At 29.3% G+C, this 22907-nt stretch overlaps 1 protein-coding gene across 1 annotated transcript; it reads left to right on the forward strand.

The window, feature by feature from the left end:
* Nucleotides 1-613: 613 nt before the first annotated feature.
* RecQ4 (RecQ4 helicase) lies at nt 614-21334 on the forward strand (the record flags this gene model as incomplete). The annotated part of the gene is given in 14 exon segments (XM_067052917.1): nt 614-2324; nt 2430-2572; nt 4260-4350; nt 8855-9087; nt 9922-10182; nt 11198-11494; nt 13684-13792; nt 14100-14275; nt 14887-15067; nt 16387-16598; nt 17968-18118; nt 18264-18450; nt 18533-18659; nt 20226-21334. Coding segments are annotated over 14 exon segments (4113 nt in total), but the record flags the coding sequence as incomplete, so codon positions are not given.
* Between the last annotated feature and the right edge of the window lie 1573 nt (nt 21335-22907).

The raw sequence follows: 22907 nt of genomic DNA on the forward strand, positions 1-22907 counted from the left end.
TGATTCATCTTTTTTATTTCTTTTACTTTCTTCAATTATCCTTCTTTATAGATTTTGCCCATAAGTATTCTACATTTCTTAAAAAAAATTTAGATTTTTTACAATAAGAATGTGTATAAACTTATTAAACTATGACTTTTATTTTAGTTGCAACCTATAGTACTATATAACTGCAGAGTATATTATTAATAAATTTACCTAAGATTTAAACTAATAATACTCATTGTATTTTAAGCCTTAATTTTTTTTAAACTGATCATGTCCACAAAAATGGCAACCATAATCTGTTTCTTACTACACTTTCATCTGAAATGTTTTGGTATCACAACAGTCTCGAGGCTAATTTTGTTTTACTCAGGTTATTTTTGTGCAATGGACCATACCTGCATCTTTCTAGAAGAATTTTTAAAACATTACGTTCTTTATGATTCAACTAATCATTTGCTGCATATGTTAAATCATAAGGATGTCTGTAATTATAGAGATTAAAAGGACCCTAAAAATAGGAACTGCAACAGCATGTAGTTAATAATTTAATATTTGTATAATTATTGATATTGATATATATTTACCTTAATGGCTTTATTAATTTCTAATTTTATTTCTCTTTCAGACTGATATCAAGTGTGCCCCTAAAAAAATAAAAGATGCTTATAAAACCTACTGGACTTTAAAGAAAATCCTGTCGGGTTCAGAAAAATCCTATAACATTCATGAAGATGAAAATGCAAAGGATTGTTTTAATTCTTCGTCTGAAACTGGTGCCAAAGATATTTCTTTTAAAAATGATGCCAATATGAATAATACCAATGGTATTAGTGGCTTGGATGATAGCATTTGTTTCAATCCTCTTTCGGAAACACTTACTCAATCAAACTTTAATTTTACTTTTCATAATGAAAAGAACAATGTCATCAATAAATCACCAGATAATTGTGAATCCTATAATGAAATAACACTCAAAAATGAATTAAAAAATAAAAATGTAAATGAATTAACACCAACAAGTTTTAAAAACTTGTTTAGCAAACAAAACAAATCTTCTGTCACCGATTTGTCACTTGTAGTTGATCTTCCAAAATCTTCAGATGAAAAAAAAGAAAAGAAAAAGTTTGAAGCTAAATCATTATCTTTCCAGTATGCTGAAAAACTTTATGCTGGTTCAAAATTCAATAAACGAAATCCAAGGAAACCCAGATCTTTTAGCAATTCCAAAAATTCAGGCGCTGTTCAAAAGAATCAGGCAGTTTCAAAAACTCTGAATAACTCAGTCTGTAAAACTTTATTTGAAATAGATTGCAATACATTAACGAAAAAGGAGGATCATGCACCAAGTTTTCCACTTTGCGAATCTCTTAATACTCCCGTTGAAGAAGATGACGGAACTGAGTTCAAAGAAAAGTTTAAAATTGTTACTCACTGTTCTAAATTATCTAATCAACCTGTTAGCTTGCTTCAGAGATCAGTTGATAGCTCTAACACTTTACAAAATTCTGTATCAAGGATTGTTGATAAAGGATGGCTTGAAAGAGTTCATGAGTCAAATACAATCAATAAAAAACTGGAAAACAATCTTGCAGAATCACAAGATTCTGGGATTTCTTCAATCAAAGCAGATTCTCTTTCTGACTCTATCAATATTGTCTCCCCTGAATCGAAATCATTTATGGACAATGATAGCGATGAGGACTTAATCTATGATTCAGATTGTGAAACTCAAAATAATTCACTTTATAAGTTGAATTTACTTGACAATCTTAGTCGTAGTGCTGATGTCAGTGCACGAAAAATATTTACTAAGCCATTAATTTGTGACAATACCTCTCCTAAATCATCTGATCAGCTGGAAAATTCTGTCTCTAAACCAATTAAAAATCATTTCTTGGGCAGTGGAAGTGTAAATAAATCACATGAAACTTCTATTGGTTATAAAAAAAGGAGTTTAATTGACGATCTTGATGATATGCCTCTCGCAAAGAGGCTAAAATCTGAAACAGAGTATAGTTTTCAATCTGTTACCAAACCAGAAATTATTCAACCATATAAGAACTCCAAAAAGAAATTAGTTGCTAAAGAAGAAAATTTTGATCATAAGCAGGAAATTCTTGAAAAAAAATTGGCTTCTGGAGATGCAAATAAAAATTTTGTTAAAATAAATATTGAAAAAAAACGATATGCAAGAGGAAAGAAAACTAAAACGTTTTCAAAATATAAAAAACAGAAATGGAAAGATATGCAGAAATATAACTCAAGCCATAATAGTGGAATCATTAAATGCTACAAATGTGGAGATATTGGTCATTTTTCAAAAGCTTGCCCCAAAAGTAAGTTTATTATACTATATCAATTTTGTATTAATAGTAATTGTAGTGTTTGTGCTTTTAAACTGATTTTATTTTTTTATGTTAATTGATTAATTGCAATTCCAGAAATAGATGCACTGCTTCCTATTGATGAATATGATAGTGCGGATGAATCACCTTTTCCGACTTTGGAAGAAGCTGCTGAAATGGCGAAGGAGGCAGCTGAAATAGCTCACAAAAACGGAAGGAAATTTACAGTACCAGAAGGGGTATGATTCTAGTAACTACCTACTGGGTTAAATTTCATTCATTTGACTATACTTTATTCTGACAGGGAATAATTATTTGTAAAGTTAACAATATTAGCTTTCAAAAAATTTCCACTAAGATGTAAAGGTGACATGATAACTCGATTCAATTTGCATAATGCATGGTACTACGGTTTTTGGTCTACCTTTTTTACCAGGCCTGCAACACCTCTAACTTATCACCTGATTCCTTATATAATCAGATCATCTTCAGTCTTTTTTTTCTATACTCTTCAATCAGATTCCTTCAATAATTGTTCTATAAATGTATGCAGTAATGTCTTTTCATTCCATAAAATCAGTTCTATAACTGATATATGTCCACTGCTGATAAATATTTAATTATAAGAGTACTATATAATTTTTTTTCTTCTGTTTTAATTTTCCTCCGGTACATTTGAAACAAACATTCCTCATTAGTATTTAACATCTGCCTTTCCCCATATTGATGTGTTTTCTAGGTACACTACACATCGATCTGAGTATACACCGATGTTACTATATAATTTTTGTACAATCATCTGATTAATATTAGACTGCTATTTACTCGCTATAACTTTACTGAAATACTTCTTGTTGAAGTCATGTAACTAGATACTATCTCTAATCAGTATTAGTATTTCACGCTGCTTTCCAATTTTAACCACTTTTTAAATATTACTTGATTTAACTATTTTATGTCTCCTCTTTCCGTTTTAAGTAAATGATTCAGAAGTGATAGAGGACTGTTGTTAAATGAGTTTTAGTGAGGTGGGTTGGCTGGGAAGGATTGCCTTCTAATATTTCTTGTGTTAATGATCTCTTGTGAGATTGAGATATGTCGAGCAATGACTCACATACTCGCTATAAGTGTCTTTCAAAAGTGAGATAAGGATGACTACCACAGAAGGGGGAGTGGTGGGTTTCCCGCCGTTTTCCAATCTTAGTCTCTCTTTAAATATTACTCGAAACTGTAAATTCTGCTCTTTCCAAAAAATGGATTTTTGTATTTAATGCTGTCTTTAGCGCCATGCCTCTTCTTATAAAATTGTTCAACTCTCACCAGAATTTTTTTTTTTTTTCAAGTGTAAGTCTTAAGTAGGAAGTCTACTTTACTCTTTACCTTTCTATTTAGAGCATGCTTCATTTATTATTTCCTGATGATGTGAGGCTGTTTACTTTAAGTAGTAGGTTTCTTTGCCTACTCAGGTAAAAGTTTTAGAATGATCTTTTCTTTAGGTCAGATCATTTAGTGCTTGACTATTTCCTTAAAATCAAATGAAGTGCAAAACTGGATTGATATTAGTCAATTATAGAGTCAGAAATAGTTTTTTTATCATATTAAAAGACACCATTCTCAAGAGTTACAGCTTTATTATTATTATTATAAAAATGATAGTGTCTACCAGGAGTCTTATTTTTGTCAAAGAGCTTATATTACTAAGAAACTGTGCCTTGTAACTTTTGAAAACACCTCAATATTGAACACATATATTCAACACCTCAATAAACAAGAGCTAACTAAAAAAAAAAAATCATTAAAATTCATTAAGAGCATTCATTGAGGCATTGGAAGGATGAATAGAAGCATAAACAGAGGAATCTGATGTTGAAATCCTAAAAACAATTAAAAAATTTTAAATTCCTAAGAAAATTTTTTTTGTTGTAGGTGGTTTCGGAAATCCCAGTTATCTCTGAGCCATGTTATTCAACGACTATTGAGCCTTTATTCAAACTCTCTTCTGATGGTTCTTTAATAGGTAAGTTAAGTAATTATAAATATAAAGTTTGTTATATTATCTACAAGGGATTATTCTTCATGATTTATTTTGTTTTTCTTATTTCTGTACATTTTAAATTATGTTATATTCGAGGAGAATATCAAAAATTTTTAATATGAGGAATTCCATTTTATAAGAAATCATGTTACATTTCATGCAATGCCAATCATACCTAAAATACTGAAATTGTTTTGTATAACGAATTGATACTGTAATGAAATAGGCTACTAAAGCAATATTGAGGGGAGATATATTTATATTTCCTTATTTATAATATTTACAATTATATTCTTGTTCAAGTTTGTTGTATTATTATTACAAGAAACTTTTCTCATGCATTCAAAACAAATATAAATTCTTGAAATGATTTAGTTTTCGTATTTACCAGATCAGATTGTTTCATTTTAAGAAACTACTTAGTTCTTACTGATTATTAGTCATAATTTTGAATTACTAATGCTGTATCTGCAAATGATGTCTGTGATGAAAATTTTTCTGTAACTTAAATTTGATTGATTGGATGATTCCACTACTAAAATAAATCTATATCATTGATTCCCCCAACTCGAAGAAGTCAGTAAACCACTAAGCGAGAAATTGAACTATGTGAAAACTACCCTCACTCTCAATTTGTATTCCCCAGGAAATCGTTCAAAAATTAGGTTACTTTAAAGTGCATTTAGAGGTTCTTTTGTAGTGGATATATCGGTTGTTCATTTTATTTGAAGTTATGTTTACAGCAGAATCGAAAGAACATTAATTTGTAATAACAATGTGTAATAGTGATCAGAAACTAACGCCTCTAAGTCAGTAAACATTATATATTAGACTATTAATGGTTTTAAAAACATTGGAGATATAGCTAAACCTTATTGTTCAAATCAGTTAGTTTGTTTATCAGAAACATGTTTTAAAATCTATAGAATTATAAAATATATCTAAGGTCTGTATCCCATTTGCTTCCTCTAATTGTGAAATTATTGAAGCACCTGCCGTCAAGGAATGATTTTTTGGGTGTGGCAGTGGGGGACTGGCTCTTATATATGATTCATCAAATTATAACATCACAGATATGTATATATAGTTGACCATAAAGATTTAAATATAAGATGGTCAGGGTTGCGGTCAAAAAAAGAAAAAATAGTTTTAAACTATTTGTTCTTTTTTTGACTGCAACCCTGACCATCTTCTTATATTTATAACATTACAGTTTTAGAAAAATGTAAATATTGGTTTTTTGTAAGGGTTAAATGTAATAGGTTTGCTATAAATGTAATTCCTTTACTCAAAAAAAGTTTTTTAAGTCATGAAAGGAAAAATTTAGATAAAACATGTAATCAAAAAGGTAAAATATTTGTTGATTTTTTTAGAATTAAACTCTTTTCATATAATTAATGGAAGATCCGCGGGAAATGAGAGGGAAAATTTTACTTATTGCAGTTCACTGGGAACCTCAACTGTCGATGTTGCTTGCTGTCATTCGAATACTATCCCCATGATTTACAATTTTGAAGTATCCCAAATTTATACAGCCTCAGATCATTTCCCTACTCAGTTACTATTGAATATTTGTGTAGATAGTTGTAATAACTTCTCATGCTCTAAAATAAAACAAGAAAGGAATATGGATTTGGTTTGGAGCCCCAGTCTATCAATGATTTATTGTGACAATATCTCAAATTGCATCAGTCTTCCTCTTGAATCACTAAATGTGAGTGAATTAAATGATAATTTGGTTCGTAATATAATCTGTACTGGTAAAAGTTTAAATTTAATTAAATTTCCTGGAAACAAAATATATGAAACTAGGAAACTATGGTTTGATTATGAGATTAGCTAAAAGATTTAGAAAGCTAAAAAGAGTTGTGAGAAAAAACCTTAAAATGAGTCGGAAGTGCAATTTTTCAGAATTCACACTTAAAATATATACATCTAAAAAGATATATGCTAATACTGTAAAGTACAAAAAGCGAAATTATCACAAAAAGTATAATTAAACAATTGTTGGACACCCGAGACTCCTCTTCATTTGGGTCCATTATAAATAAATATAGAGTAAATAAAAAACAGTCCTCTTCTATTATATGTACTTAATGGGAATCCTTCTTTAATGAAATATATCCCAATAGAACAGAATTTAGCATGATTTTTTTTTTATGTAACCCACCTTATCTTTGATACCCCATAACACGGGCTTAAATTGACCACTCTCTTAAAAAATGTAAATCTGGTAAATCTCTCGGATACGACAAAATAACTGAAGATTTTATTAAAAATCTACCCGATAACTGGCTACTGTATAGAGAAATGCTATTTAATAAAATATTGCTGGTTGGAAAACTTCCTAAGTCATGGATTAATGTTATATGGGTTATGGCCCATAAAAAAGGCAATTTGAATAAGCCAGAAAATTATAGGTGTATTGCTCTGACAAACAGCATTCTTAAAATATTCACCAGCATTTTATACAATAGATTATCGATTTGGTGACAAGAAACTTATGTTCTTTCAGATTTGGTCTTGATTAGGGATTCTATGATCGATGTACAATCGAAACTAAATATTTCAAATATATAATGTAAATCAAACTCCTTGACCGTTAATATAGAAAAAACAAAATTGTTAAAAACTTATAAGGGTAGGCCTAAAAGAAGCAAAAGGGTATATTTTGAGGGGAATATTGTTGAAGAAGTACCTGAATATAAATACCTTGGTATATAGTTTAGTTCATCAGGACTTTTTAACTGTACAATGAAGCATATAGTATCTAAAAGTAACTCAAGCATCGGGGCAGTGCTAAGTACACAGGTGAAAGCTAAAATAATCTCGTGAGATGCGAGGCAGAAACTTTACGAATCGACTATGTTGAGTTGTGTTCTCTACGCTGCACCTATTTGGGCAGTGAAGCAAATAGAGGAATTAGAAAATATACAAGCTAGGTATTACAAGCGACTACTGTGTTTGCTACGAAATACCCCACACTTCATGGCAAGACTAGAAGTGGCATCCATCTCTGTGGGATATCACGTTTTAAAGCAAACTCTGTCCTGGCTAATAAAAATACTTTACATGATCTGGTAAGTATCAAAATTAGAATGGGGGAGATATTGGATAGATACAGGGTATTTGTCATGGATAAAGACCTGTTGTTATTATGAGAATCGACCTATAACCCATGGTACAGTAGGGTCTACATTAAACTGGATGCTCCTCAAAGCTACTTAAAAACCAGTTGCCCTGTAACTCACTTGAGAATAATTGCCTAACTACGACTTTCCGGTAAATATACAATTGCTCTAAATGTTGGTCCACACAAATATACTTTGGACCCACAGAAACTGTCTCCAGCTTGTGATGGAGCGGCCTGGAGGATTGTTTCCATTTTTTGGACAAATTGCCCCGTATATCATGAGAACCGAATCCAATACATGCCAAAGCGAAGCAATATTAGCCAAAATCAGTTCTATGAATTTCTGTCTGTACCTTCAGGATTGAACCTTAAACTGTTTTTTATATAGGTAATGCAAAACCTTTTGCTTAGAGCTGGACACTTATCATCCCAATAGGGGGTATAGTTTTTGTTTTACTGTTTTATTCTAACAAATGTGGATAGCCTAGCTTGGGTATATTGTTTGTTATTAGTTTATATAAACGATCTTTAACTCATCATTTTTGTAAAATTACTACAATTGATTATATATTTCATGTATTTCACAGGCTAACTCTATTTGTATAAGGGTTGCCCCATAAACAAATAAATAAATTATTATTATTGTAGTGATCAGAAACTAAATTATTTTGATTGAACTGGTTTCCATAATTTTTTTTTCAATATAAGGAAATTTGTCTGGGTGTGATAAAAAAGGAACTCTAAGATTTAAAAATATTTATTATGCACTAATCCTGCACGCCACTTTGCAGAGCTTTATCATCTTGTAAAAACAAGATGCAAAAACTAAAAATATTGTTAAGTATTATTAAACTATTGAATAAACTAATGTTAAAAATACCTTTTGTTAAATAAAATTAAAACACTGCAGATATTTGAATACACATTGAGGTTCTAAGTATTACTTTTTAAACCTTACTCTCATTTCTTTAACTCTCCTGAATAGAGAATCGGCTGACTTCAAGTGTATCGTGATTCTTTCCTATGCATTACATGAGACTACGATTCTTTCAGTGGTATTGACTCTTTGTTTTGATTTCTGATTCATCTTCCAATCTCTAATCTGTAATTATTCTTTACTGTAATTTAGAAGTACTTAAAAATGATATTTATATTCACATTTACATCTGAATCTGTCAAAGAAAATATCAAAATTCCGAAAATAAACCTTAGATCATAATTCAAAATACTCAAATAAGTTATTCATCATTTGCATTATATGCTTAGCTAAAAATATGAAAACATTGTTTTCAATTATAATATTAAACTTTATCCTTTAATAATCAGTGTTGGAACTATGTGATTTTTGTTTAGATACACCTAAGGAAGTTTATTCTGCATTGAAGGATCTGGGACATAGCGAATTTAGACCAGGACAAGAAGAAGGAGTAATGAGGATTTTGTCGGGTCTTTCTACTATTGTTACATTGTCAACTGGTAGTGGCAAATCTCTCATCTATCAACTACCAGCTTATATGTTTAATAAGGCTTATCCAGGATGCATCACTTTAGTTATATCACCATTGGTATCATTGATGGAAGATCAAGTAAGGAAACTACTCATATTGATCAGTTTATGAATATAATTGTTTATAAGAACCTTATTCTTGTATCTGTAGACAATATATAGTGCTCTTGAAGAGAGCTTACATTGGGGGATTAAAATTGAGCCTGTATTGAATAATTTTTTATTTAATTTTATCTACCTCCCTGAACATTTCATAGATTACCAAGGTCATCTAAATAATTTTACTACCTCTGTAAAATCATAATAAAATCACTTTTATAATATATACTATACTTCGAGTGTATAATGTTTGTTTTATATTGTATATGTTTTAATTTAATAACATACATTAACCTAAATGAACAGTAGACTTTTGAAATTTTATTATTTTGTTTATATATAAAAAGAAAAAAGTAACTCCTTGAAAACTACTTGATGTCCACAGAAGACATTTGTTGCAAAAGATTTATTTTTGTGTTGAATAGTCCTGGAGCTAGAAACAAAAAGAGTACTCATTTTTTAATTAAAGCTTCAACGACCTGGAGAATTTATGTTGTTATTTGTCAAAATAAATTTTAAACAATTTGATGTCTGAAAAAAAGTTTGATTTTTGAAAACTTGTATCTTGAGATGTTAGGATTATGCTTTATCAGAATTTGTTGTCAAATTTGCTTAGTCAAAATTTTACACTAATCATTATTGGTATTCAAAACTAACTTCCTGGTTCACTAAACCTTTAGTATTGTTTTTCATAACAATAAAAAAGTCTTAAAAATTTCTGTTGTTGTAATTTACAAAAGGTTTTCAACATAAAATTAAGACTGTTGCTTGGTTATATTTCTTTTAAATTTACAAATGTATTGCTTTATTTTAGATATTCTGTGGCTCCAAAAAACTTCATGCTGCTTGTCTTCACCATAATATGACACAAAAAAAACGTGAAGCTGTGTTAGAAGCCTTGAAAAACAGGACCATTTCTGTTCTTCTCATAGCACCTGAGTCATTGTCTTCTTGGGATTCTGCTAAATCACTTTTGAAAATATTACCTCCTATTGCATTTGCTTGTATAGATGAAGCACATTCAATTTCACAGCATTCTCACAATTTTCGACCAACTTATTTAACTATATGCCAGGTATTTTTATCTCTGTTCATAAACTTGTATTTATCTAAGTGTTTATAGAATCTTAGCTATTTATTATCCCATAGTTTCAGCCACCGAGGTCTTTTAATTCAGCCATTTGTTGATAAACTTGCATTCGCTCAATACTGATTTAACCTGCATTTATAATTCTTCTATACTTTCATGTAGAAAAGCTTTTTCACAAAACTGTTCACATAGAAATAAGACAAAAAATGATGAAAGATGCAGCAGTGAAATCTCTGAACTGAATTAAATATATGAAAATGATTTACTTTTGCTGTACACTAAAAGTGATAGTAGTGTAAACCCAGCTTTACTCTCTTAGCTACTCATTTATTAGCTATTTATTATCATTTATTAGCTTTACTCTCTTACTCATTTATATTAATATGTCAATAACTAATTTGATGATAAAAATCATAATTTAATTAGATATATTAGTTGTGTGGAAGTAATACTTTATAGGTTAGTAAACATTTTACTAATATCATAATGTTTTTATCCCAACTATGGGTTCTGCATTAATTTGTTCACATTTTGTGTTACAATCTTGTATATAAGTGTTTATTGGTTGCTAATTGCTCTGCATTATTCAACTTCACTGCCATTTAGGTTGAAAAATAGCCAGTTCTCTTGAAATTAAACAGTATTTCTCTGACTATGATTATGTGATTCGGTGAAATGTATCTTTATCTTACATTTTACCCAGAAGTGACAGTGGTCTAAAATTAATATATCTTTTATAATGTTCTCTGTTGATATAAAATCCATGCCCAATGTTTTTCAGATGATGAATCATTAGTTAGACTACAATGCTAACCACATCATCTGAGAAACTTGTAAGGTTGAAAAGCTGGTACTTTTACCAGTTCCCTAGGTCCTATGAAAATCTTCTGGGCTGTTGTAAAATTGATGTTTTATTTATAAGATGATTTATTATCACATACAACTAATAAGTGTATCATCCAGTAATATGTTTTGATCCAAAATTATTTTTTATTTTTAGGTATTGAGAGAGAAAATGGGAATATCAACATTACTAGGTTTAACTGCTACTGCATCAGTTACAACTTTAGAAACAGTGATGTCACAGCTTGGAATTGATGACAGATCTTCAATAATATCTGATACTCCATTGCCTGATAATTTAATTCTTACTGTGTCTTCTGAGTTTGACAGGAGAGAAGCATTGCTTACTTTGCTTCATTCTGATAGATTTTGTGATTGTGATTCTGTGATTGTATATTGCACTAGAAGAGAAGAATGTGACAAGATAGCTGCCTTCTTACGCACTTCTCTCCAAGTATGTTTGATATTTTTTTAAAAAATTATTTAATGGGTTCTATATAGATTGAGTTTTAAATTAGACATGACTACATATTAATATTTGTTTATAAAATAAGTTCGTAGCGTTTTTCAATATTTCAATTTAATCCTCTCTGTATTTATAAAATCATGTTTACTTGGTCAATAATGTTTACATATTCTAAAAAAGGAAAAATTAAGGTGCTTTTATGTATGGACTGTCAACCAAGATTCCGTATCTTTAAGTGGTATTACGAAGTGACCTGCCGTTAACAACTCCAAAATCAGGATTATATCCAAAAAAGGTTATGCTGTGCATTTGGTGGGATTGGAAAGGTGTCCTTTTATTTGAGCTCCTCCTCAACCAGACCATTAATTCTGCAGTACACTACAAATGCCCAGTTGGAACAAATAAAGGCAGCGGTTGGGCAAAAGTGTCCAGCAAAGGGATAGTTTTCCATCACAATAACGCCTGTCCTCACGTGTCTTTGCAGACCCAGCAGAAATTATTGGAGTTGGCTGGAATGTTATCCTCCACCCACCCTATTCACCAGACCTTGCCCCAACAGATTTTCACTTATTTTGGGCCCTTCAAAATTCTCCTAACGGGAAACACTTTAATTTGCTGTGAGGACTCATGCACATAGAGGAGTTCATTGTGCAAAACTCTGAGAAGTTCTGGGTGGATGGAATTAAAAAATTACCTTAAAGCTGGCAACATGTAATAGATCAAAATGGTCATATATAATTGATTAAAAATATTTACATGAATCTGAAGTTTTTATTGAAATCACCAGTAAAAAATGCTATGAACTTATTTTACAACCCGATATTTATCAATTTTTAATTAGGTTGTTAGAGTCAAAATGGATTTTAACTTTATCATACATAGTTTAAAATATATTACATATAGTTGTAAATATATTACATAATAATTGATATATATTATGGTTGACTGTATTATTTCAAATTATGAAGATGGTCAGGGGTGGTCAATAGTTAACAACTATTTATTTGCTGACATTTTGCCCCCCTTTGTAGAGCTTCATCAGGGCTGTTAGAGATAAGAGATTTTGATTTGGTTTAGAGGAAAATCTTTCAATTGGAACAGCCCTGATGAAGCTCTACAAAGTGGGACGAAACATTGGCAAATAAATAGTTTTTAACTATTTTTTTTTTTTTACCGCAACCCTGACCATATTCTTCATAATTATATCACATATAGTTTAAATATATCTTAACCCTTTCAGCATCATAATTATAGTACATATGACTAGAAATGGATAGTATTGGATTACTTTTGACATTATGATCACTTTTCTAAATTTAACCTCTTTATAAAAAAAAAAAAATTAAAACTCCATTAATATAAGAATGATTTATTAGGTTTTACCAATGAATCAAGTATATAAAAGTTTGGTTTAGTCTCCCATAACAATAACTTATAATTTTGATGCAATGAAAATGAGTGAAACTACTGATTTATGGAAGATTTTATCCCATTGAACTTATTTCATATCTAGGAAAGAGATTTATTTTGCCTAAACCCTCACTGTTAATTTACTTTTATTTAATTTACATGATTGGTACTGTAAAGTTCTCTCTACTGTCTTTGTATATTATTGAGCCTTTATTCAGTCACTGAAAAAATATCTTTATACATACTTGAAAATTAAGTGGTACAGTTCTACAAATTTTGAAAGTATCAATATAATAACACAAAAAAAAATACTTAAAAGCCATGTGACGACCTGTACAAGTACTGCAGAAATGTCTCCAACACTGCTATACTACTGAAGGCAATGGCAGGGTTATGTGTCACGATTTTCGTTATCCCTTGGCAGAAGGTAGTAATTTAGATTAAGGAAACCCATTGTTTGACAAAAACATTGAGCTCATTGAAATAGATAATAATTCATTTTTACCTTTCTGTAATTTTTTTGTAATTGGGAAAGAAACATTTTTTTTAATTTTCCATTCTTAGTACTGAAAAAATGTCTTTAAATCTATCCGACCTATCCTCCTTTCTCCTACTTCATTATTTTTTTAGACAAATCCTAAGCTTTTAATTTTTTATTGGCTATAAGTTTTCCCATTTACTAAAAAATATTTTTTGTATTTATCTTCTAATATTTAGATTGAATGGAAAGCATTAATGTAATAAAGATTTTTTTTTTTTTATTTAAGGATCCTATGGCACCTAATAAAAAAGGAAGACTGTCACTTCATGCTGAAGCCTATCATGCAGGTTTAACTGCAGGAAGGCGTAATCAAGTCCAATCAGCCTTCATGTCAGGTAAATGTCATTATGCTCACATGTGTGTGTATGTATGTATGTATTTATATGTACATAGCTGTTTAAAATTTTTATTGATTTGAAGTCAAATGTTTCCATTTTAATAAGTTTCTGAGGAATCTATAGATCAATGAATTATGGAAGATTAAAAACATTTAAAATGTAGTCATTATAAAAATTATCCATTCATAAATATGTCTTTAATTAAGTAACAGTGAACTCTATTTAATAGTTATATTATAAGGTATTGTCTTGATAATATATTCACTAATATCAATGTTCTTTTTTTTTTAAATTAAATTTTCAGGCAAATTAAGGATTGTTGTTGCAACTGTAGCTTTTGGCATGGGAATTAATAAGAATGATATTAGAGGAATTATTCATTATAATATGCCATATTCTTTTGAAAGTTATGTTCAAGAAATTGGAAGGGCTGGACGTGACAAAAAACCTGCTCAGTGTCATCTTTTCTTAGATTCGAAGGTAGAATATTAGATACTTATTCCTATTTTTTAGTAGTATTTGTGTGCTAACATTTGTCAAGAAAATTAAATAATGTCATAATTTCTTACTTTACTCTCCAGGACTAATTATTTAATTTAGAGAAATTATTTGAATAATGGAAAATTGAATCGAATACTCATAAATCCAGTCTCTTTACTTCTATGTGGAGAAACAACCAAGTTAAAGTGGTTATATGATCATGGCCCCTTGATCTAATATCTTGAAATCTGATTTAAAGTTTATCATGTGTATTAAAATATGGGAAAGACTATAATAGTTGTTTGTCTCTTATTGCCAACTATTTTGTCTTTATCTTCTTCCATTACTGCTGAGATTTCTGTATACTGAGTAAAGATTTTATTTAATGAGTAATCACAGTAGATATTATGCATGTAAAATATTAAGTTCATAATATAAATTTTCCTCCGTGAAAGGGGTTGAGGAAGTGTTTCAGTAAACAGAACATTATCACTATTAATAATCATACATTTTTATTATTTCATAGTTTTTAATTTATTTAACTGTTTTAATTGTTATGTATGGTATTTATAGATCTATGCTATATATTTTTTTGGTTTTTGTGATTACAGAAAAATGATCTGAATGAACTGCGAAGGCATATTTATGCTGATACAATGGACAGGCATACACTCAGGAAACTGTTACAGCTTGTTTTTATTCCTTGTGGTTGTGGAAAAAAAAATCCCGACACTAATGATCTTTCTGATGGTAACAATGTTAATCAAAGATCACTTGAATCAGACACAGAAGGTATAAATATTAATCCCTACAACTGGTGTGATATAAAATATAACTATTATTGTAATAAATTCTCAATCTACTTTAAAAAGTTATCTTTTTTTTCCTGTTATTTTTGCCTCATTATTTTTGTTGGCCACCTTGATTTAGAAACTCTTGAATAATTTTGTTGTGGTACTTTTGCATGTTTCTGGGTCCCCTTATTTTCTAACAGACCCTTTATTTCTTTATTCACCGATATTATTGGGTTGCGACTTGTCCTTACTAACTTGAATCTTTTCTTATATTAGCCATTTTTCATAATAATGGGTAAATACTTGACCGTGGATATGTATATGAGGAGTTGATGGTTGGGAGTGAGGCCAATGTAGAACACAGATAAATAAAAACTTATTGAGGATTTTAAATTGTCTGTCTATGTTAATTGTATGTTTAACATCTTTGATCCACTGAGTTTAATTATTTCTATGAGTCAATTCAAAATTTTAATTATGAGGTTTCACACATTTCTGCTAGTTTCTTAATTTTGTTGGTATATATGTTTTTCAGTGTTGAGTTATTGATATCTTCATTTAGGAATTTTGTTCACTTACATGGGGACCTGGATTATCTTCTATCATTTTAATAAATCTTGAACTACCCTGATACTCCTCTGGCTTGGTGTCTTAGGATTTTCACCTTCTTGAAGACTCGCATGAGTGGGAAATAATATATTTTTAGATCTTGGTCGATGTTCATTGAAAATTATTCCATTTCTTTCTTTTTACCTCATCAGTCTTAACCTCATTTTTAAAAATACACTGTGCAGTTCAAAATAGGTAGGGTAGACCAAGTATAAAACAAAATATTGTTACTGAAAGGATCAAAGAGAGTTTCAATCGTATTAGGATTTTTTGAGAAATATTTATCATGCATTCCCTGACTCAGTATTTTAGGAATCTGATCCATGATTGGAAACATGTCAGTCTACAATCCTCGGAATGTCATATCGTTTTATTAAAAATACATGAATGACCTGTCTATTCTTATTCCCAAGGACTTCAAGACTTTTTCCATTTGTTTTTGTTAATAGTATTATCTGTATCAGAATATTTTCTCTAATACAATTATTGAAAATTATCTTCATCACTTTCTAAAAAGTAAAATCAAATAATAAGATTATTCTTCAGATTTTATGTCATGAACCTGTATTTTCAAATAATCCTAACCTAGGCTAGGTAGAATTAATATTGGTACTTTCTATGACAAAGCACTAACATGATATACAAGTTTATTTATTTTAACAGTGACAATTTTTTCTTCCAACATTACCTTATTAATTTGTATTTCAGACAAGGATGTTATTTGTTGTAAGCATGAAGTAGCCTTTCCGGTTGAAAACACTATAATTTCACTTGATCTTCCTCAAGAAGTTATCAGTACCCTGCTAGCTTATCTTCAGCTGGATAAGGAAAAATGGATCAAAGTTTTACCACATGCTTATACAAAGTGTAAAGTCACTTCATATAAAGGAGCAAAACATTTGAAAAAGATTGCTAAAAATGTAAGTGTTTTTTTATTACCCTATCTTGCTCATTATATTCATAATGTTTGTATGACATCAATAAATTGTTATTACATTTTACTGTTATTTACCTATCTATGAAATATGTAGCCAATAAGGGGTAGTATTGCTGTCATGAAAATTTTTGAACCCTAGTTTTTAATGGAAATAGATGTTTTAAGGTCCTTTGACTGTAAATAACCATGTTTCTAAATTGTGTTTATTTTATTTTTTGTGTATTTGAATAGTCTCACTCAAAAACAAAAAGCTCCATGAATGTGAAATTACATATTTATGTTAAGTATAGGCATGTTATATACAATTTTGTTGAAGTTGTCATACCAAAAAGTGCCACTGATTGTATAATTTTCTTTAAACTGACGAATTATTTTGATTAAACTTTTCATATTAATATGCAATTAAGTGGTCTTTAATTAGATAAAAAAGCAATAAAAAATTAACACATAGTTAATTTTTATAATTATATACAGACAATTACGTTATTTGTTGGATACATTAAAAAAAAAGTAGTATATTTCAAGGTTTAAGAGATAGTCCAATATATCTATCTATACATTCCAGCTCACTTCAATTTGGGTGAAATATTTTTTTATTTTATTTGGTTAGTATGAAGAGAATTGTTAAGCTAAGTTTTCAACCTTGAAAATCCTTGGAATAACTCAAAAATAACAAATAAAAAAGGAATATCTAGAAAAAAAAATTTCTGGATTTTCTTCATTAAACATTTATTATAAGTATTATTACAATAGTTGTATTCCTATTTATGATGTTTTGTTTCTGTATCTATCAACACCTTTAATTTGTTAGTACTAATTAAAAGATCTTAACCCTCTTTGTGTAGATTTATTTCAAGTTTTTGGATTTTAAATACATGAGGGTCTCTGTATGCGTCTCTGGAGATGCTGCAGATAACAAAAACATTGGTTTTAAAATTTTGCACTCACATATCGATTCATTTTTAACTTTTTGAGTTTATTTAAGATCTATTAATATTTTTTCAAAGATGTAGTAACATAAAACTTCTGTACAAATTGAACTAAAATATCTTAAAATTAATTGCATTTTTAATTAATAATCCTAACATATCAATGGATCCTTATATATAAAGAATGTTACAATTGTTAACATAAATTTGTGGAGGAGCAACCTTAATATTCTTTTTCTACTATTCAAAAACATCCGAACTATATGAGAAACTGATGACAATTCCGGAACATATATTTTTTTATTGTAAGTCATAGGCTAATCTTAATATGCAAATTATAACTTTTGTTAATTATAAAAAAACAAAATTCGATTTTCTTGCTGACAATTTATTTTTATAATAGCATTATTTCATATTTTTCAGTGTGCCCCTCTGGCTATGGCAATAGCTGAAGAAAGCAATACTTTTGATAAGGCTTTTATTGAATTTGACATTGTGAAGTTAGCTAGAAAAATCAACTGGGATAGTGGAACTGTCAAACATTATTTAAAACAATTAGAATGGATGACTACAGGTAAGTTAGTATTATTTAACCCTAAACAAAATTTTTTTTATCTAATTCAAGTATTAGTATTAGTGCTTCTAAATATTTGTTATGTGAGGGCATATATTTAGTAGCAAGCGAAACAAATAATAAAACAACTATTCTTTGTTTTTAGCTGAAGGCAAACCACATAAATCTGGGATTATGGTTGAATTTAGCTGTCTTGGATTTAGGGTATTAGCTCCAGGTAATCTTACTGATTTCCAGCTTGACCAAGCTCTTAATTTGCTTCACTCGAAAGTAATATCCCAAGAAGAAATGAAAATTAAACAACTATCTTTGTTCTATGGGCTGCTTAAGAAGTAAGTTGTTTGCTTTAGAAATGTTGGAATTTGTATAATCTTTTACATTACGTAATTTTTTTTTTTTATTTTTTTTTTTTAGAGTGGCTCATGATGATGTCAAGCCTTGCTGTGATTTAATTGATCAAGAGTCTTGTAAGGAATTAAAGAGTGAAATAAGAAAATATTTTAGTTGTTCAGATCCTTTGTCAGGAATAAGTATACCCGAGGTATGAATATTTTATTTCAATCCAATTGTGATGATAAGTTTTAATATAATTACTTTGTGAAGTTCAGCTTCCAATTGCTGGTAAACCCATACAAAATCATGAAGAAAGCAAAGAAAGAAATTTATAATCTGTACTACTTGGTTTGCTATATGGATCCCATCGCTGATGGGATCCGTTAGGATTCCGTTTATAACGAATTTGTTTTATAAACAGAATCGTTTATAATCTGTACTACTTGATTTGCTATATGGATCCCACGAACAATCATTAAGAAATCCATTGTCAGATGAAGCCGTAAAAGGTGTTGTTTAAATGGAGGCAGTTTATTGATTGTAATAAATGTTTCTTGTTGTGGAGCTTCTTGAGCCTGAGCCTACCTACGCCATTTGTCAGATCTAGTTTAGCCTTTTTGCTATCTTATATGTCTTCACTGCAATCTTATATGTCTCTATTATATATTTTATTTGCCTGGTTTGCTTTTCTTTTATTTTTATTAACCTGCATCACTTTACCTTTTGTTTGATTACTTTATATGCCTTTTTTTAAAATTTAATTTCTATTTATTTGTTTTATACCTTCTCTTGATTTTCCTTGAACACATTACATGGGCTAATATTTTCTCTGTCCTGGTAGAGAACTTGGTATTCTTTTAGAGATTTTAAAGTTTTATGTACAACTGAGATCAACAGGACTGAAATCATCTCCTTGTTTTACATTGTTTGGGAAGTCAAAGGGTTTGGATCCCTGTTTATTTGGGCCCAGTTTTTTCTTAGTCCCCTTGTACATACTAAGAATTTTATCAGCCCGGTTTCTTGTTGGGAATTTGATCACGAGCCGGATTTCTACCATTCTTGCTTATTCCTGTTCCTTTTCAGGCCAGCCTCTTGTCTTCTGAATGAATAGAAGGTGCTTGATTGCAATGTAGTGTTAGTACCATCCTATAAGGAATTGACACAGCAATCATCACTGCGTGCATCCTAGTGATAAAAAGAGTCTAATTTTATTTGTTTACCATGTTATTTTATATTAATACACAAAATTAATTTTGTTTTATTTATTCCAAAAAAATATCTTATTTTCTCGAAAACTGTAGTTATCAGAATATAACTAGACCTATTGTGATAGATAAGTACATGCTAAATCAATCAATTTATTTATTTCTTGCGACTATGATTTTAATGTAGTAATGTCACTAACACATGTTTACTTTTAACTAGTAAGGCTACAAAAGTCAGTTTATAACTGAAGTAAGTTGAAAAACTTTTAATAGACTGAGATGAGTATGATTATGTAGCTGATTATAGGCATGTGATTTTGACTTTAAAGTTGGTTATCAATGAAATTACTAATGGAATAAACCTACACCACTTTAACTACTCTTTGTAATTTTCCAAATATCTCTTTATTTAAATGGTGATCAATTCTTTAAAATCTTATTTCTGTTCCATTAGTAAAAAATAGTTGAATAATATATCACCTATTGCTCTTTAAGCTATTAATTTAGGAACTGGCCTCCCTTTGCCTTAGGACCCTGATTTAACTGATAAAAATTTATTTATTTTTCAGGATGAAATGGAGGATGAGGTTGAAGTATGTGGAGATATAAGAAGACTTATTTCAATGTACAGAAGTGATAATAATTTTACTGGAAGAAATATTGCTAAGATATTACATGGCATAGGATCTCCAAACTTCCCTGCCGTTGTATGGGGTCGAACAAAATTTTGGAGGCTTCATTTAGATCAAAATTTCAATGCTCTTATAGCACTTGCTAATAAGCAGTTAATCTTAATGCGGTGATTTAGCCATTATTTAGTTTTACGAGTATTATATTTGACTTATTTTATTCAGATTATGTTTTCAATATGATTAATATGCTTGACGATGTATACAATTTTTAAATTACTTCACAGACAAATTTTATTTATTGAAACTATTTCTATTTTATTTTTTGTTTTTAGGATGATGAAATAACTTTTTCTTTTAAATTAATTTCATATATGCTTACATACTGTAAATTTGTAAATATTCTACATGAACTAGTCATTGTTATTACAAAAATATGTGACTTATTGTATATTTTCCATACTTGTCATTTTGACCTGGAATTGTAAAAATTAAACTTGTAAATACTTATCAGGGAATTGTAAAAATTTAATTTATTTTGGGTGAGTTATAATATGTCTAACATAAAGTATCAAAATTATCTTAATTATTTTTTATAATTATCATTTAATTTTAAACTTCTATCTTTATTCCTTTTCTGTCTAATTTAAATATTTTAAATGTATACTATTAAACTATTATTTATTTATTTTATGTTAGTAAATTACCTAGTCCACTATATCATCACTACAAAGCCAAAGTTTCTGAGAGAATTGTGTTTCAATCATGATTGCAGATTTGAAGTTAGCAGATAATCAATAATTTTGACACTAGGCAATTGGTCATTTTGAATTGTTGCATTGTAAAGAGAATAGAAATTCACATTAAAATGCAACAAAATCCAACATAACAAAATTTGCAGATACAATACTACTATGGCTTTGTATTGATAATATTAATCTCAATCACATGTTAAAGTAATATTGTTTATAGTGATTTTAGTTTTAATTGGGGTTTTGTTATCGAATTTTGATTAGTTTTACTTTAATACATCAAATACTTAATTATTATCTTTCTTGTATAATTTTTGTTGAATCTTTATACTGGGTCTGCCAAATGAATTGGCCCAAGTGCTTCTCAAGGCAAACGGATTATCTAATAAAAAAATATCTAAGGAAAAAGTTGTAGATCCACTTTTTTAACAAGCGCTATTGCTATTTAACTTTAACACACAGGAAAAACTTGGTGAGAGAGCTTAGGATTCTCAATGTCACTATTATTTTTCAGGTACTTCATAAAATATTAACTTGAAAACATTCCATATCATTTTTGTGTTCTGAAATTGGCAAAAAGTAATTTCTGAAATGATTTTCTACCATTATGAAAGTGAAATTCAGTGAATACAGAGTGTTCGTTGATTTAACATTAGAAACTGACGACAGTAATAGACATTTAAATGTTATGCATCAACCTTATGTGTGTAGGAGAAAACGTATAATCATATCTTCTGTTTGCCCTTGAGAAGCATTTGGGTCAATTCATATTTGACTCCATGCACATCAAAGTTAAAAATTCCTAGAAAAAATAAAAATGTTAACCATTTAAAAGAATCCAATTTTCAAATCATTTAAATACACCTGTACATAGTTCCTTTATAAAACAATTTGAGGTTAACAGTTAAACAATCAAGTCAAATTTGTATACAGAATGTTGGATGCAATGTTCATTGAAGTATGAAAAAACAATTTTACTTTAAAAATTGTAGTGTTTAATAGCAGGTTATGTACGATTACCAATTTTTTTAACTTCTAATGTGTTTTTTATATAACATATATTAGTTCATAATTACAAGTGAGCATACATGCTTATTGAATTATGTACAGGGTGTCTCAGTATACAGTTCACCCCAACTAATCTCTTCAATTTTCAGAATTTTGATTTGATTTATCATTTAGTCATAACAGTGGCATTTGGTCTTCATTTTGAGGGTATTGTAAATTTTCTAACCTCCAGTGAAGCTAATTTTAGATCTTTAGTGGAATAGAATATTTTTTATGGACAAAATCAATCAGATTTCAAAACATATCTAAACTGGGAACTTATAATTCTACGCATCCTTGAGGCAGAAATTGGCAAAAATAGAAACCATTTTTACTGTTTTTAATGATTTCAGCAGAATACATAAAAAGATGTTTAGAACAAAATCGTGTTAGAATCTAATTTGCTTTAAGAGTCTGTCATCATAATTTGAGTTTCTTTCACCAAGGTAGGAGACGAAAATGAGTCAGAATGATGTAGTCGAAATTAAGAAATGTCTCCACTATGATGGTGGATTCTTGAGGGATGATTTTGTTCTTTTGGGTTTTTCTATTTTCCACAATGCACGTAAAATCATCAAAACCAGTAAAACAATGTTTGGTAGTTTATGCTAGATTAAACTAATTTATCAGAACCATTAAAAAAAATGTTCCATATTAATTTGAAAATTTCTGAGTTATCCTGGAAAAGGTTAGAAAATCAACAATATCCTCAAATGATAGACTGTACACCACTCTTATAATCCAACAAAATTTCCGAAATTTTAGAGGTGAACATCTATACTTATATAGCACTCTGTTTACGGAATACATCACAGCTCTATAG

This window comes from Halyomorpha halys, unplaced genomic scaffold (genome assembly GCF_000696795.3).
Source record: "Halyomorpha halys isolate HHAL.00 unplaced genomic scaffold, Hhal_1.1 Scaffold2137.1, whole genome shotgun sequence".
Taxonomy (NCBI): domain Eukaryota; kingdom Metazoa; phylum Arthropoda; class Insecta; order Hemiptera; family Pentatomidae; genus Halyomorpha; species Halyomorpha halys.